The 18,600-nt window shown below is 34.9% G+C and overlaps 1 protein-coding gene across 2 annotated transcripts; it reads right to left on the reverse strand.

Moving 5' to 3' along the window:
- Positions 1-547: 547 nt before the first annotated feature.
- On the reverse strand, positions 548-13,075 carry LOC122296407 (probable protein phosphatase 2C 12). Of its 2 annotated transcripts, none has more exons than XM_043106078.1 (10): positions 12,294-13,075; positions 9,766-10,059; positions 8,733-8,904; positions 8,077-8,230; positions 7,937-8,000; positions 3,960-4,067; positions 2,143-2,268; positions 1,771-2,006; positions 1,374-1,576; positions 548-1,277 (listed from the first exon to the last, which is right to left on the reverse strand). In XM_043106078.1, the coding sequence occupies exons 2-10, from the start codon at positions 9,961-9,963 to the stop codon at positions 1,252-1,254; spliced, it is 1,287 nt and encodes a 428-aa protein (XP_042962012.1). In that variant the 5' UTR covers positions 9,964-10,059; positions 12,294-13,075; the 3' UTR covers positions 548-1,251. The 2 variants fall into 2 exon arrangements, with proteins under 2 accessions (XP_042962012.1, XP_042962011.1); XM_043106077.1 differs by lacking the exon at positions 12,294-13,075 and adding an exon at positions 10,511-10,677.
- Between the last annotated feature and the right edge of the window lie 5,525 nt (positions 13,076-18,600).

The following is an 18,600-nucleotide window of genomic DNA, read 5'->3' on the forward strand; positions in this document are numbered from 1 at the left end:
CAATTGAAAAAAGAAAAGCAAAAGAAATAACAAGAATTTTGAGGATAGTAAATAAACATGAGGAGCTCAAAACTCCGAGATAGGTGACTCTCTTCTTGTATACACCATATATACATGGATGTGTATTTTCATTGGTTAATGAGATTTTAATACTTTTCAAAAAAATGGGAAGAGAATATCTAAGTTCTTAATCAGATTTTGCATTGATGGTCATTTAAATGTTCTATTTATTGTATAGTTGCTCACGATATGCTAATTTGGTTACATATGGTATTTGTCATATAATTAGCTATTCCAATTTGTCAGACAAGTCGGCAACTTGGGTAGCTACAATAATATGAGAGAGAGAGAGAGAGAGAGAGAGAGAGAGAGAGAGAGAGAGAGAGAGAGAGGATCAAATAGCTGGTTTGAGTGCCTTGACAAAGTGTGGTCCAAGAAAACTTGTCAACTGATCCAAACAGTTATTTCATTAACAATTAGGATAATATTTAGCGGCTCACTTTGAATTTGATGGTGACAAGAAAACAAAATAAACAAGTACTGTCAATTACAAAGAAGTAACCAGATACATACTTGAGCTTTTTAAGAGTATTCAAGTCAGTTATAGATCTATCAAAACAAAGAAAAGTTAGCAATGAGTAAGACATTTCTCTTCCAAAAAAAATCAATGATAATTTTCTATTCCACAAGTTCACCTTCCTACTTGTCAAAGGAAGGATGAAATTTTATGCTACATGAACCCATTCCTTCAGCAAGCTGGTGAAACAAGTTTCCCAAATTTGGAATGAGTCTATAAGAGGTCTCATAAAACTTCCCATATAACAATATTACAGCAAAGGCTCTTTCATTAATTGTTACTCCATGAAATGGCAGAACTGGCATACAGGGGAATGGATTCAGATAGAAACGAATTACCTCCAATGCATCGTTATGCACTGGTGAATTTATCAAAGCTTCCATAACTCTTTTAACGGAGGCAGGCGCTAGAAAAGTTGTTGTGGAAGTCAGAAAACAGGTCTTCAGAAAAGCAAACACCTCTAACTGTGATCTGCTGACTTGAAGGAATGAAACATTAAAAAAGTGGTCCAAAACGATTCTGAAGTGAATGCCGAATGGATCCAAGAGCTGAACACCCTCCATGAGAAATTGAAGGGAAATAATATTTTCAGGAAGCTTCAACTTTCAGTTGAGGATCAAATTTGAAACAATTGTTAGTGATCTCAAAATATAAATATGGCTGAGGAGATTTGACTAGTCACTTCCGCTACTATGTCCATCTGAAAAAGAACAGAGCAAGATTAAAATTTAGAAGCATAAATGCTGTAAATTTTTTAAGCAATGTAAAGGATGAGAAAGATGGAGAGCTTTCATACCTCCCGATGGTCTTTTCCCTTCCATGGCTTCTTTCTTCTCTTGGCAACTTAAGCAAAGAAAAGGGCCATCCCATGGACGAAACCTTTGTGGGCTTGATGAGGCAGAATGTATTGAAATACCCTCTCCATGCTTCATCTCAACTTGACAGACTGCACATGTAAACAACCTAAACATGTTGCAGAGCGGGTACTTTGTATTTAACCTGCATTCCACATAAGCATATTTTGCATGAGAAGCTATAAATTTACATGAACACTTAAAAGTGATTGTGCCACCATACTTCACAGGTATGACAAAAAGGACAAAAAAGGAAAGCATGAAATGACCACTGGTCACATGATGCCTGAAATATAAGCACAATTCAGATTTAATAATCATGGTTTTCGTAGAACCAACCTCTCTGAAAGCATAGCAGACCCTTCCTCAAATATTTCCTCCACCACATCTGGCTCAATGTATTCTTTTTCAGCATAAGAAGATGATTCTGAGGACTTCCTACGAAACATAGACTTGAACACACCTTTTCCCAGTTTCTTTGGTGGTGGCAAAGGAGCAACAGGCTTCTCCTGTGGCAATATGTCAATTACAATGCAGGTTGTATCATCACGTAGTCCTTTTGCTTGTAATGATTCCTGAAATGGAACAAAAAAGAGTAAGATAAGCAGTAAAAGTAGGCAAGCAGGCATAGAATCTGAAATGTAGGAGTCAGTGATGCATATACTGTGGTCTAAAGGGAAAAAAAAAAATTATATTCTAGTTGTAGCATACTTTAACAATTTGCGCAGCTGCAGCATCTGGCGGCATCCCACGACAACATTCAAAAGCTGTCTCTGCAGACAAAGCATCCCAAACACCATCGCTTGAGACAATAAGCCTACCACCTGCCGTAGATAGCTGCAAAAAAAGGATTTAAAAATTATGAAAAAGAAAAGGTCATAAAAAACTGAACATCTCGAGAATTACTGGCGGACCACAAGAGAGTTAGTATCCATGTTCTTTCGTTGCGAGCTTGAATGTTGCAAGGTGACGTTAAGCCGAGATTTTGATATTCTCATTGAACCTTAAAACTTCCTTGTATAGTTGTTTAATTCATTGTATTTCCTTAAAAAGGAAATTTCCAATGGTAATAATTACTGCATTGCAATGAAAGTGAATTATAGTTCACTAGGGTACCAGAGAATTGGCATGAACTCTACTTTCTCCTAAAGCTGTCTCTTCTAGTTCATGTTGTGGGGAGAGAAAAAGTATTTCCCCCCAAAATATTTGTGTTTGCTCAAGTTGATAGAATTGACTGTCTCGCCTAACAAGGTGCATATCTAATCCCATTGTTTTCAACAAGCTGTGCGAAGGAATGCAGGTGAGATAAACCACCTAATATGTATACCACGCTCTAAAGCTCAATTTTAATGCAGTTACATAATAAATTTAGTACAACTTGCATTGAAAGCCAAAAAACAAAAACTAGTGGCACAAGTCATGGTAATGTACCAGTCATGAACACCTAGGAGCATATTCAGATGGCTACACGAAGTTCTGAGAGAATTAGATTCCAATAATTTCTAATAATTAAAACAAGAGGACTCAAATAGTCTAACCATTAAAAATGTTCATGGTGAGCAACGTAAATCCTCTGCACTATGCCCATTCAAGATGATTATGTGCCTTATCTACCCAATAGTTGATGCATGACAAAGCACCAATCTGACAAAGGAGTGTTCCTAGAGAGCAACTTGAGGAAAGCTATGTTTAGGGGGTTTTTTGTGGTGAAGGTAGATAAAAATAACAGTTGGGTTTTGAGGTGAAAGCAAAAGGAAAATGCAAGTTTTGAACTACTGTTCATTGTAATGAGAACCGTATAATAAAATTTCCTGTAGTTTAGAAGTTAATTGAAGGGCAATTGCAAGATACTTAAAGGGAAAATAGAAATAAAAGCAGACAAATCTAAGTGTCATGTCTATTTTTCCTAAAAAAATGAACACAGGGTAGGTCACTACCATTCCTCAGAGAAGGATTGCAGTACACAAACTTGAGCAAGATTCTGCAAAAATTTCTCTGTTGAATTGGAACCCTTGCATCAACACTTAAGAAACTACATCTAATCTTTTAAGGACTTGGATACCATGCAGGCCCCTAGAGATTGTTTGCACTCAAGGGGACTTGAACCTTAGACTTGGGGGGAGCATACCCCCAAGCCCAACAAAACTATTTCACTTCAATCGACTTCAAAATCTATCTATCTCTCATTCGCTTCTCACCCACCCCCCTCCCCCCTCCTCCTTGGGACATCCTGAGTGAATCAACACCCATAACTTTATATTGCAATAGTATGCTGCAAACAAGGAAGTTCAAATACGAAGTCGCACAGAGGGTAAATCCTCAAACATAAATTATACGATTGGAAATTTCCAGAAGTAAAGAAAAGATATGCTTAACATGTACAATGGGATGCAAGAAGATTGTAATTACAAATGGGAATGTAAATGTGAATGTAAGGTCTAACAAACCTCGTAGTAAATATTTAGAAAAAAAACAGGAGAGAAAAAAGAGAGGAAGAGAAAGGAGAAGAGAAAGAATACAACACAAACCTTCATTTGCTTTACATAAGGAACAGGAACAATAAACTCGCCAACATCCATATCACCAATTGATCGAGAAAGACACAAACCACCAGGCCAACATCTCAAAGGACCAATCTAAAAAAGAATCATTAGAACAGTTATTTACCAGCTTTATTTCATGGATTAAACAGGAATGTTCGAAGATTTGAAAAAATTCAACAGGAGGAGAATCGATCTATCATCTTATACAGGCAGATCAGCATCATCAGTTTATCTAAAGAAAAAATATTATTGGGAAAATTTGTAAAAGATTCAATAATCAAATCTGCTAAAATCTATAGATGCATCATCCTAATATTCACATCAATCTTAACCAAAACAATCTGGTTCTTTGGGCAGAATTCCCATGTTTTAAAAAATTATTAAAGTTGACCTGGTTTTCATTCAGATTTTCACGTCTGGAATAAAATAAAGGACAACGGAAACAAAGAATTATGATGCAAAGGAGGGGAGTGGTGTGCGGGAGAGATTTTAGGGGAGGGGTCTCATTTTTCTTATGAAGCCCAAGATTCTCTCTTGGAATGTCCAGGGGCTTAACGATCTCAATCCGCCTTCGGATTAAGTCTTTACTGCGTCATTGGAAGGTTGATATCGTGTGTTTACAAGAAATGAAGTTAAGAATTATCGACAGAAGAATTATTCGTAGTTTGTTAAGCTGTTCATTTGTGGGATGGTCTTATCTGGCATCTATGGGAGCTTCGGGAGGTGTTCTCTTATTGTGGGATAGAAGAGTGGGGATTCCATCAAGGAGTGTATTGGGAACTTCTCGGTTGATTGCACTTTCAAAAATGTTGAGGATGGGTGCGGGTGGGTTTATGTGGGTTCTGGTGGACAGTGAAAAGAGACTTTTGTGGAGGAGCTGGTGGGCTTGTATTATCAAGGAATTTGCCTTGATGTATGAATGGGATTTTATCATTACTTGCTTTTTGAGTGAGAGATCATTGAAGAATGATCTAAAGAAGTGGAATGTGGAAGTTTTTAGGAATGTTGACAGTCAGAAGAATTCCCTTATGGAGGGGAGCTGCATGACTTGGAAGGTAGAGAGGAGAATGGGGTTTTTTTCTTGAGAAGGTTTTGTTGAGGAAAAGTTCAGAGGCTGCTGAACTCGAGAGGTTGTTGTTGATGGAGGAGATTTCTTGGCAGCAAAAGTCCAGTTGAGACAGGTTATAAATGTACTAAGCTGAGTGGTTAATTCCCATCGGCATAATAATGCTATTGAGATGCTTCATTCAGGCAATCATGTGCAAACCCTTCCGAGATTAGAGATCATATTGTGCACTATTATGAGAATCTTCTTACGCAACAAGCTACATGGAGGCCAAATCTTGATGGTTTGACTTTTGAGTCTCTTGATCCCCATAGCACAAGATGGTTGGTAAGACCTTTTAATGAAGATGAGATTCATCCCGTGATTAGTGGGATGACAAAAGAAGCTTCCGGTTTTGATGGCTTTTCTACGGCATTTTTTTCCAAACTTTCTGGGATGTTGTGAAAGATGCTGTGATAAGGGTCTTTCATGAGTTTTATACTTTCAAGTTCGAAAAATGCCTCAATGCGACTTTCATTGCTCCCATTCCAAAGAAACCTTGGCTTTGGGGGTTAAGGATTTTCGTCCTATTGGTCTTGCGAGTGGGGTTTATAAGATAGTTTCAAAGGTTATAGCCAACTGTCTGAGTACGGTAACAGAGTAGATTATTTCCAAGCCTTAAAAATTCTTTTGTTTGGGAGAGACAAATTCTTGATTCAGTAATCATTGCAAATGAACACTTAGAAAGTAGAATAAGGGAGGACGTTCTAGGCATTATTTGTATGCTTGATATGGCAAATGTGTATGATTATGTGAATTGGGAATTCCTTTTTTATATGCTTGGGAGATGTGGCTTTGAGGAGGGGTGGCATTTGTGGATTAAGCGCTGTGTCTCTACCACTCAGTTTTTGGTGTTGGTAAATGGCACCCCTGCTGGTTTTTTTAACAGCTCTCGTGGTTTGAGGCAAGGGGACCCTTTGTCCCCCTTTATCTTTGCTATTGTCGTGGAGGCGCTTAGTCGAATGATGGAGGCCCCCGTTGATGGAGATTCTCTCTGGTTTCTCGGTGACATCCTAATATTGGTTTTATCATACTTTCTCATCGTTTTTTGAAGATGACATGACACTCTTCTTTTTTGTGATGAGGACCATGGCCAATTCAAGCATTAAGGACCCCTTGTTATGTTTTGAAGTTGTTTCCAATCTCAAGGTGAATCTTGGAAAGTCTGAGATGGTCCCAATTGGTGTGTGCACAATATTAATAGCTTGGCGAGTCTTTCAGGTTGTAAAGTTGCTTCCTTGCCTATGAAATATATGGGTCATCTGTTGGGGGCTCCTTTCAAGGCTAAAGCTATTTGGGATGGGGTTGTTGAGAAAACTGAGAAAAGGTTGGCAGGGAGGAAAATGATGTATCTATCAAAAGGGGGTGGAATCACTTTAATCAATACAACTCTCTCCCATCTCCCCACTTATTTTCTATCCTTGTTTCCTTTGCCTGCAAGGGTGGCCAATCAGAATGAGAAGTTACTTTGTGCTTTCTTGTGGAGTGGAATTGGGGGGGGGGGGGGGGGGGGGGGGGGGGGGGGGGTGAGGAGAGTTCCCCTTGGTTAGTTGGAACAAAGTTTGTTGTCCAATTTCTAATGGAAATTTGGGGGTTCATAATTTGAGGATTTTTTTTTTTTTTTTTTTATAAGTGATAATTTGAGGATATTTAATAAAGCTATGTTGGGGAAATGGTTATGGAGGAATCAACTGGAAGGGGAGTCGCTTTGGAGGGAGGTAATTGGCAATAAATATGGAAGTACATTTGTGTGTGTGTTGGTGGGTGTGTGTGTGTTGCCGCGGGGCGTATTGTGGCTGTGTTCTAGTGAGGTGAAAGGAGCGCATGTTGTGGGTTTCTGGAAATCCATTATGAAGGTTTGGATGAGTTTTTCCAGTCAATAATGTTTTGCGCTCTCAATAGGGTGTCCTGGCCCTCTATCGCCTTGCTTCTAATTGGGATGCCTATGTGTCAGATCTTTTGGTCTATTCTAATGGTTCTCATCAATGGGATGTTCGTTTTATGACAGTTGTTCATGATTGGGAAATTGAAGATGTTTCTGCATTTTTCAGTCTCTTATATTCTATGAGATCTGGTAGCAATGAAGGGGATAGGATGCTTTGGAGGTCCAATGAGAGCAAGATGTTTACAGTTCGATCTTATTACAAGGTTTTGGCATCACAAAGTCGTATTTCTTTCCCTTGGAAGTGTGTTTGGAGGAGTATGGTGCCTTCCAAAGTAGCTTTCTTCATTTGGACTGCTGCTCTTGGGAAATGGACAATTTGAGGAAGCATGGTCTCTTTGTCATGGATTGGTGTTACATATGTAAGAAGAATGGTGAATCTCTCGATCATTTACTTTTGCATTGCGAGGTGGCAAGGGCATTAAGGTATGAGATTTCTAGTAGATCTGGCATTGCTTTGGGTGATGCCTTCAAGGGTGGTGAATCTATTAGCTCGAATGGTCATCACAGTTGTTCTCAGGTGGCTATAGTTTGGAAGATGATTCCTTTCTGCCTTGTGGTGTATTTGGATGGAAAGAAACGATCGGTGCTTTGAAGATAGGGAGCGCACTTTGGATTCACTTCGAAATCTTTTTGTGTACACCTTCTTGCTTTGGTTTTCTGCCATTATGCTCAATGGAACTAGTGTTCATGATTTTCTTGTTTCATTTTTAGGTTCCTAAAATGTATTTAGGTGTTTTCTTTTATATACCCCATGTAGATGGCAACGCCTATTTCATTCATATTAAAAAAGTTTTTTTACTCATTAAAAGAAAAAAAAAAAATTACCACTTATGCATCTTGATGTATTTACAAATTTCTCACTACTTAGTTAAGTTCAGAAATTAATTCAAAACAAAGTCAGACAAGATGTACCTCTGCACCACCACCAGCATTAAGCCGACCCACCTCTCCCCCGCTTGCAGTGATACGCTCCCTCCTAATAAAATTGAAAAAGATTAGGCCTAAGAGGGTCATTGTTAAGTGAGTCACTAGACATTATATTAATAACTTACTCCTCTTCATTGCATTCAAGTCTGTGATCTGCCGACAAGTAATAAATACCACCTTCAGCAGGTTCAAGTATGCAACGGGAATCACCAACAGATGCAACAGTTATGACCCATCCTTCTATTATCACAAAGGTGGCAGTTGTTCCTGATGTTTGTGCTGAGGTCAACATAACAAATATATCAAAAGCATGCATGCAAATTGTAGCACAAAATATATAAAATAGGGATATTATAGTCTGAGATATAAAGCTACATAACTGTCTGACACAGTGACACGTAGACCTTTATAAGAAGAAAAATAAAGTTAATAGTTGTTACTGATGTTGTTGCACATGCATAAATTAGACACCAAACCTATGCAACTAGAACAATTAAATGCAACACAAGTATAAATATAGAATTCCAGAGCCTTCTAAAGTGAGGATGTATGCCTACATAAAATGCTCCACAAGCAACAAATCTGGAAAAACCTGAACTTGCAAACTTGACGAGAGTGACAAAGGCATTGATTCATAGTGTTAATAAATAGGGTTAAATTGCAAAAGCCAACTTGATTATATGTTGAACTTGGATGAATCATTAAAAAAAATGGATACTATGCACACCTATGAATAAAAAGAACCAGCAGAAATTTACATTTGAATTAAAAATACACGTACCTCTGTCTTGAAAGTCTTTATCCGTTTTAACAAAGCCTGCAACCAAAGCCCTTGGAAGTGCTGAAACCCATTCATCTCTGTTAAGATCCAAAGGAATAGCACCTAGCACATTATTGAGGAGATTCTCCTTAGAGTATATAGCAGCAGCAGATCCATTATGTCCATCAAATAGCTGTAAAAAATGTTTATTAAAAACAGCCCATATATGATGAAGTAGAATACAACCAGTACAATAACATAAACGGAATGCAGCCACCAGTGTTCCAATGGTTTTCAAACTTTAAATAATTTTAATGGCAGTGAAAAGACACCAATAAGCCAGATACCACAAGTTAACAAGAACAAAAATGGATGAAATATGAAAAAACTCGTGTAAAACTAACTGATTAATATGTTGGCAAAGCCAAAAGGCAAACCTTTGAATGCCTTATATGGCTTATGATATTGCAAAGACCAAGTCAATCTTTGGTAGAAAGTAAAAACCCTAGTAACCAAAACTTATCCATCCCAGCTAAGAGCCAGAACGAGATGGACCTAACCTTAGCTTTTCCAATAACTTCCCATCATTAAACTTTTTATTCCAGTTCCTTTCAGCTATCAAGTAGCAGTCATATAAAACGAATCTAGAAATGAACGTGATGGAATTTGACACTAAGCAATTAAGGTCAACCAAACTACCCAATGAACTTGATCAACACAGTACCAATACCATTATTTTCCCTGATTCTGAACAACCGTTTTTAATGTCAGTTTCGTGGCTCTAATATTTGGTTTCTAAAAATCCTTACTCCTGCCCGTTATAAACCTGTATTCCATTCAAACTGCTAAAAAGATCATTCATTGACATCTTGAATGTAATCAACCCACATATCGAATGTAGTCAACTGACAGATTATACGAAACTCTAAACTCGTGTTATTTTTTGAAGGAAAGCACTAATCAATCAACATATCAAACAAGAACTAGAAATTTTGATGCAATCCATCACAGTGGAAATAGTCAACGCCGATACTTTAAAACGGAAAAACCATACCCCAAAAACGGAGTAAGTAGAGACCCCATCTCCAACCATCCTTTGGCATTCCGTTTTCAGTAAGGTAAAATCCTCCCCTTTCTTGCTCTGGCTGGCCTGACCATGGACAATTTCCGGCCTCTCAATCCTCTCGCTCGCTAATTCACGCTTGAGCAGCACTGAAAGCGGCACCGTGTGACTCTCACTTCTCGAGGACATTGTTCTCTCCGATAAAATCCCAATATAAGTTATCGCCAAAGAATGTACCCCCTCCCTCACCAACCTCTAATCCTCCATGCGCTATTAGACAAAGCCCTGAAAAACCAGCCAAATTTTCAAAAGTCAAACACTTTACATAAGTAACATTATCCCAAGATTTCCTACTTCGATCGGCAAATCATCGATTTCCATAGCTTGACAGCCATGACAGAGACGAAATTATCGAGATCTTCCAAAAAGATGGAACAGCATAGAATATGGACCAAAGGAAAAAAAAAAATACTACGATCAGAGATTTTATTCATCTCCGAAAGTAATTTTCCACAACGGAACAAAGTAATCCATCGTGCACTGATCGCATAACGCAAATGAGAAAACGACAACGAAAACCCATGTAATGTGGACAACGTAAAATCCAAAAAATTTTGAAACGGGGGAAAATTCACAAATGCTAATGGATACAATCACAGAATCGAGAAGATGAGAACAAAACGAGGAAGAAAAACACCAGAGAAAGAAAATGAGATGAAAACCGGACGATATTTACGGGAAAAAGGGAATATCAGCGACGGGAGCAAGATGCGATGAACCGAAACAGTTGCTGTGATCGAGAAACTCGGATCCCGGCGTACTGCAAAAATTCCATTGTCGAAGAAGAAGCTAACAAAAAAAACCCACGAAACGCGCAAACGAAAGCTGTTCTCTTTTTATTTTTTCTTTTTTTCTTTTTTTCTTTTTTTAATTAAGGAGCTCACATGGCACTTAACGCAACGTTTCAAGCTCGCTCGGCGCCTCCGAGCTGAGCCGAGCCAAGAGTAGTGGGCTCCACTCAACATCACTGTCTTTGCGCTTGCGGCGCTTTCGGAACCGTGGGACGGCAATCGGAGACATAAAAAATTAAAAATCGTACCCGACCTTTTTTAATCTCTTTTTATCAATATAAATAAAAGGCTTTTTTTAAAAAAAATTTAAAAAAAAAAGTTTTTCTTTTCAAATTTGTATTGAGAGTAATGTTATATACTATATTCTCTTTTTATCTTCATATGATTAAGTAAAATGTAACACATTCATCACTATTAAATAATAAAAAAATATACAATAAATTATTATTTAATAATGATAAATATGTCACATCTTACTTAGTAGGATGATAGTATGATGTATATAATTTTCCTTATATCGGAACTGTACTACTTAAATAAAAAAGAAGCATAAATAAAAATAGAGTAGCATTTAGATACAAATAGAGGGTATGTAAATTTCGTACATTTCTTTTGAAAGAAATGAAATTTTCTATTAAAAAATTAATTTTTTATGCAGATTCCATATCATTCAAGAAATACACCAAACTTACATACCCCAAAATTACAAATATCATTTCACTATAAAAATAAATATGATGTTGATATAAATCTATCAAATCAAATTAGATATTTTAAATACTATAAAACGAAGTTATTTATTAAATGGGAAATGATTTAACCAGTCCTACAGTGTGAAAGTCTCATGCACTATTTTTTATTTTTAGGGAGTTTGCAAAACTTGTACACTTTAAAACTATATCTAATATTACTCCTATAAATTTTACTATTCAAGTCATCCAGTCATATTAATTGTGGAAGGAGATTAATATTTTATTGTCAAAGTTTTGGTGGACCAACAAGAACAAAGGGATACACAGAAAGAGTTGGGAAAAATGGGTGAAACAAAAAATATAGATGGAACGGGGTTTCAAGATGTTGAGAATTTCAATAGGATTATGTTAGCTAAACACGGTTGGAGATTGATGCAGGAACCAGATTCCTTGGTAGCATAAATTTTCAAAGAAAAATATTATAGAAATTTCTATTTTTTAGAGGCAAAACTTGGACATTCTCCATCTTTTATTTGGAGAAGTGTGCAGTCAGCTCAATAATTATTAAAAGAATGAATGGTTTAGAGAGTTGGTAATGGAAACAACATATCCATTTGGGGACAAAAGTGGCTTCTACAATCAACTTCTTTTAAAGTTAAGTCCCATGTAAAGAATCTAAAGATAATGGATGGAAACTTGAAAGTAGAAGAATTGGTGATTGAGGAACTTAACTACCGGAAAGAAAAGCTCATACATGAAATTTTTGAAATGGAGGAAGCTATTTAAATATGTAGTATTCCATTGAGCAGAAGAAGAGCAAAGGATAAGGCAATTTGAGGTCACACCAATAATGAAAAATTTACTATTAGAAGTGCATATGACTTGGGGAGAAATAAGGAAAATGAAAAATATGGAGAATCTTAAAATAAAGATGCACATAAACATATTTGTGAGAAGATATTGAAACTGAACATACCTGTATAATACAGTTTCTTTGGAAATTTTTAAACTCCATTCTTCCCACGAGGCATAAATTGTATCAAAAGAATATTTTGGAAGATGCTATTTGTCCAATATGTTGTAGGGAAGAGGAAATGACTCCGTGAGTCTTATGGTCTTGTCCTATAGCATGTGATGTGTGGGCAGATAAGCAAAGTCCTGTTCATAAGTGGAGCAATAGTGAAGTGGAGTTTATTCGTCTATGGGAAATGATGCAGAAGAGCTTTTTAAAGGAATCTTGACTAGAAGAAATAAAACAATATTTGAAAACAAGTTTGATAGCTCAGGTAAAGTGATAATCTAACTTGAAGATTTTTGAGAAACACAAAGGCTGAGAGGTGGATAACAGAATGAGGAACGCTTGAGTAGAAGAGAAACAAAGTGGTTTCCACTGCAGAAGGTTTCACTAAAATCAATTTCGATGCAACACTGAATCATGTGGCAAATCAGAAAATTGGAATAGGTATCATTGCAAGAAATTACAAGGGAGAGATCATGATTTCTTCGTGTGCTTCTAAGAAATTCATAGGCCAACCTATTCTTGCTGAATGTGGAGGACAGTAGAGCTATGCAGAGAGATTGATATAAAAGATGTAATTTTTTCGGGTGATGCTCAAACGGTGGTCAAGGCTTTACGAGATAGGGAGGACAAATGGTCATGGATGGGGCAATGCTTTCTCACAAAGATCAGATTCTGATGCTCAGTTCATTTACAGAGAAGGAAACAGTATGGTTCATAGTTTGTCAAAGAGGGCCTTCCTGATAGATTGATAGTAATGTTGGATTGAAGATAGACCAAATGAGATAAGGGTCAGTTTGGATCCTCAACCCACTTCAACTCATCTCAAATAATCTCATCTAATTATTACAATTTTTTCAAATTTCAACATAAAATATAATAAATAATTCAACCTTTTCAAATTCTAAAATAATAATAATATTAAAAAATAATATTATAACAATATTTTATTTAACTTTTATTCTATTGTAATGATTCTATTCATGAATAAGATGATGAGAATTAAGATAATAAGTAGCATTACTCATACATATACATATACATATACAAATATATATATATATATATATATATATATGAAGGGTTTTAAATTCAAGAAAAAAATGTATAGCATCAAATTCATGGATGATGTGAAAGTTTTCACATCTATAATTAGCATAAAAAAATATTAAATTTTTAAACTTATTTTATAATTATAATAAACAATATCAACATATAGTTTAAATAATGCTAAAAATTGAGATACTAAAAACTAAAAAGAGTGGGTTAAGGTTGGGACAGTTTTGGTCGTTGGATTGTGTTTATTAACGTGAGAAATGGGTTGGCGCTGATTGAGCGAAAGCAGCAACGCGTGTTTGATTTTTCTCATGTTCTTATAACGTGATGGACACATTGGCTAGCTGGAAAAGGTCTACTTGACTCAGTCCCGACTCCCATTTCTTTCTAATAATTTTCCACCCCTTAGATGACGGCAATTAAGACTGTGTTCGGATGTTTTAGATACCTCAATACTTATCAATATATTCTATTATTATTTATTATTTTTTATGTATTTTTTACATATTTTTTAAAATTATTTAATATTCTATTATTATTTTTTATCTACTTTTTTATTATTATTCACAACATACTTTTATACTTCTCAATGCAAGAGTCAAACATATAATTTAGAAAGTGGTTTTTTTAAATAAATTAAAAATATCATAAAATAACTTGTATAATATTTATTAAATATTTAATACGTAATATTATATATAGTAGTAAAATGTATAAATATTATATATTCGTTTTGAAAAGTTTAAAGTCAATTATTAAAAAATTAATTTTTTTATATAAATATTATATTTATTTATTTTTTAAAAAAATTATATAGTATTTACGTATTTTATAACTATAAATATAATTTCTCTTATTAAATATATATTTCTCTAATTCTTGTGTGATGGACAAGTTTGTAGACTTTTAAGTCTTCGTACAAACACAGCCCACAGGCCCACATGCAGTTAACGCGCATTGACTAGTTCTACACATAACTAGTCGAAGAACTAGCTTTCGCCTTCTGGATGAAGATTGCCAGCATGCATGCATGCAGCCAGGAATACGAAATGATAGTTCAGACTGAAAGTTCCGTATGATTATTTAATAAATAAATAAATAAATACGGTATTTATATAAATAATAATAATAATAATAATTTTTTAATAATAAATATTACTTTTTTTTTTAAATAATTACACAAATCTATAATTATATATAATATTACTATAATGCGAATGGTGAAAGGCCAGTCCAATTCAACCTCATGTCCTCTTTCCTAAATAGTGCTTCTTTTACTGAGTAAAATAGCTAAAAAGGAAATAATTAGAGGTACTAATTTCTTTGCTTGGGCATGACTATACTAGCATTCAGAAATGTTATTCTCCTGAGAGTTTGGTCTCCACAATTTTATTTTTTTTAACTTAGTGATTAATTAAATATTTTTTTAATGACGTCGTGAATTTAAAAAAATATATTTAAGAATATAAAAAATAAAAAAAAATAAAAAAAAAAGCTTTTGCTCTTTCTCGAGAGTGAGCCCATGCTGTAGTACTACACAAGAGGAGTTTAGACGGTAAGAGCACTCACAATGGTTATTGTAAAATAGATATTTCTTTAAAATATCAAGAAATGTGCTTAAAAGAGGCCTCCATTGGATTATGTACTTTATTTCTAATATACATTTTGCTACAGTAATTCTTCCACATTTATAGAATACTATTCACACTTTATAAATTTTTAATTCATTTCTCTTTCTACTTTCTACTTTTTACTCTTTATTCATTTCTTTTTTTATTTTCTACTTTTTATTTTATTTGAAATGAATAAAATATATTAAAATATATAATATTTAAATGATATAAAGAAAAAATAGATAAGCTGATGTATGGTATATTGTAAAAGTCAGTATGTAAAATAAAAAAAGTATATTTTGATAATATATTTTAAAAGATAGGATGGAGAATCTATTGGGAGTGCTCTAAGAAGCTACAGACGCTCCCTCGAGTTACATTTAAATTATTACTCATCGCAATCTTTACACGAAATTCAATGATTCTTTAGACAGTTAATACTAATAGTTTAATATGTACCGATATTCAAAAACTCAAAATCTAGTACATATCAAACCATTTGGGAGCAACTCAAAAATCATTAATACACCGCCTTGGTTAGCCTAAATAATCGTTATTATTAGACGAAGCACTTGATTAAATTATCTATGCATACATATACTATGTATTATATCAAATCATATTGTTTGGTTTTTTTTTAAAATTTTAATAGTTCGTTAAGATTTGAATTATGGTACAAGAAACTGAGATGGATGTGAAATTCTTCTACATGGCCAAAAGGACGTACTTGGGGTGGTTGTTGACTAGTGATCCATCTAGCATCCCTGCTGTCCTATCCGAGCTTGTTTCCAGCTTGACAAAGGAAGCGTTGCAATCAAGTTTTTAACTTCTTGTTGCCCATCATCACAGCTGCCTCCTTTTTGTTTTCTACAGGCTACCATATTTCTTTACAGGTCAACACAGACATTATACTGGACTCTAAAATAGTAAAATACTAAAAAGAAACAGCTCCAAAGGAACTGATGGGCCGTTCTAAGGGTTTAACACCCTCCAATGAAAGCTTAATTGACACCTCAGCATTCCATATACTAATTTTGTGAGCTGCATCACACGTTAGTAAATTGAAAACGTCGTCGTCTGAAAACACTAAAACACTATATGGCTTCACACCCCCTTCTAAAGAACAATTTATGTGCACCCAACCCTGACTCACGGATTTGAGGAGAACTCATAACTTGAAAGACCTCAAGTAAGTCCAATGATTTTGATAACCATAGGTAAAATTTCTTACACCTAATCATGTATTGGTTCTTGGAAATACTGATGTGAGGAGAATCTAATATTCCAAAAACTAGATTCAAGGAAAATTACCTTTGTCGAGGGTTGTTGTCAGCTTTTAGAATTGGTATTCAAAGAGAGGGTCACGACGGTGACAGCAGGAGTGAGGGTCATGAGTGTGGGTGCCGAGCATAGGTCTAGCCACTTTGGAGAGTCATGTGGGTAAGAAAGGAAGAAAGGTTGCAAGGGGTTTTGGTGCGATGGCTGGCTCCGTGGCCTGTGGGTCACGACAGTTTGCAAGGGAGAGAAGGTCTCGGGGGATGGGTTTTGAATAAGAAGCAGGAGAGGGTTTGTGATTAAAATAGATTTTAGTATTGTGTGCCTCATGCTTTCTCGCATGGATGGACAACATGGCGAGTTCATATCGGAGGGTGCTTTTAAGGGTGGAATAGATGAACTGGCTAAAAAAAACTTCCAAAATATTGTTTAGAAAATCATCTGTATTTTTTATTTGATGAAACACATTATAGGTTCAAGTTTTAATCAAATTAAGGATTTGAAAGAACTCTAAATTTTAGATCCACCCCTAATGTCAATATTAATTTTAGCCAACTTTTATTTATTTATTTATTTTTATTTTTTAAAAAATGCTAAAGATAACCACAATAACAAAACGATGACATTTCATGTTTTTCCCGAAATCCAATTTCCCCCATCCCCAACACTGCATTTTGTTCATTTTTCTCTCTCGAAATCCCCTTCTTCTCTCTTTATGTTTTCTCCATTCCAATTGCTCATATTTATATTCACAAATCAAAAGACCCACGAGCGACTACTCTCGAGATTTGCGAACAGATTTTCCTTTTATGAGCAAAACACTCTGAAACATGCCCTTCTTTGCAAGTTCATATTTTTTTCTCTGTAATTTTGTCCAAAATTGGGTATCAAAACTACCTTTCTTATTTCAAATTTGAGAAAACATAACAGATTGGTGAAATGACATCTATTATAACTTAAGTATACAGGTATTTGTAACAATAAGATGAGCAATCTTTGGCAGATCATTATTTCCAATCCGAAACAATCTTCTTCATAGCTCCCACTAATACTAAAAATTGATCAAGGGATGATAAAGTTTTCATGTCGTCTGGTTGGAGTCATCTAGGTTTTTGAAGCTGCAAAGATAATGGTTATGGTAATTGAGAATGAAGTTTTCTTTGTAGAAAAAAATAAGAGAAGCTTAAGAGAGAAGGAAAAACAAGGTGCGTTGAAGTAGTACAGGGAAAAGAAAATTTGTTCCTTTTTTTTTTCTCTCTCTCTCTCTCTTCTATAAATCATTTGATGTGGCATAAAAACAAATTGGTGATTACACTGCAATTATACATAGAAGAACTGTTTTTTTTTTTTTTTAATATCGAAAACCTCTTTAAGACAGGGTCTTTCAAATCCATTCTTATAGAGTAAACTCCAATCTTGTACATCGCACTCTCTAAAATTTTCCTACACGAAACTGGTTAAATCACTCACTTTTTATTAAGGATGTGGCCTCAAAAATTGTTTGCACCCATGAAGTATTGAACCTTAAAACTTGAAAGAGTGATACCCCAAAACCAAATATTTCACCACTTAGGCCAACCCATTGGAGTTTATTAATTTTTGCTATCCTTACTGCCTCCCAAGGAGATAATGATTCGTCTCCACTTCAAGTGAGATGGATGGTATACATCTAGAGTAAAACATGAGGTACCGTTTAACATGATATGAGAAGAGAAATTTTCAAAACTTCTCACAATTTTCTTCCCAAATATTTTTTTTTTTCTTATAGGTCTTCCCAAATACTACTCAAATACAAAATAATTTTCAATTTCAAATATTCAATTTTTTTATCTATCTAATCATTATAATTTTTTCAAACTTTAAAATAAAACACGAAAATCAATACAATTTTTTTAAACTTAAAAAAAATATAACATTAAAAAATTATATTCAAATAATTTTTTAACTTTATATAATATTTTTATTCAACCTTTTTTCTATCATTTCCCAAAATCTAATAAAGTTCACTATTATTCACGCACCATTATACCATTTACAGAATTATGAGATATTATATGTGTTCAAACAACCCCTAAAATACCAATCTTTTAAAACTGAATGAATACAATCCATTTCAAGTGAAGGGGAAAGAATCTTATTGCCTCTAAAGGATGAATTCTTGTGTAATAATTCTCTTGGAATATCTAAAGGCTAGTTTAGAAGGGCAGGGGGAACTGTAGCTAAAACTCATTTATATTATACCTGCCCTGGTACTTCCAAAAAAATATATTTTTCTTTGGTTCTGGGCCATGCAATGCAGAATCAAAGCAGTAAACTACAAA

This window comes from Carya illinoinensis, chromosome 15 (genome assembly GCF_018687715.1).
Source record: "Carya illinoinensis cultivar Pawnee chromosome 15, C.illinoinensisPawnee_v1, whole genome shotgun sequence".
In the NCBI taxonomy this organism is placed as follows: domain Eukaryota; kingdom Viridiplantae; phylum Streptophyta; class Magnoliopsida; order Fagales; family Juglandaceae; genus Carya; species Carya illinoinensis.

Excerpts from the sequence above, each read along its gene's own strand:
- LOC122296407 (XM_043106078.1), bottom strand. The coding sequence starts at position 9,963 with ATGTCCTCGAGAAGTGAGAGTCACACGGTGCCGCTTTCAGTGCTGCTC. Across the intron at positions 8,231-8,732 it reads TAAAGACTTTCAAGACAGAG|CACAAACATCAGGAACAACT; the intron begins GTACGTGTATTT and ends TGTTGACCTCAG. Across the intron at positions 1,577-1,770 it reads TCTGCTATGCTTTCAGAGAG|GTTAAATACAAAGTACCCGC; the intron begins GTTGGTTCTACG and ends TGTGGAATGCAG.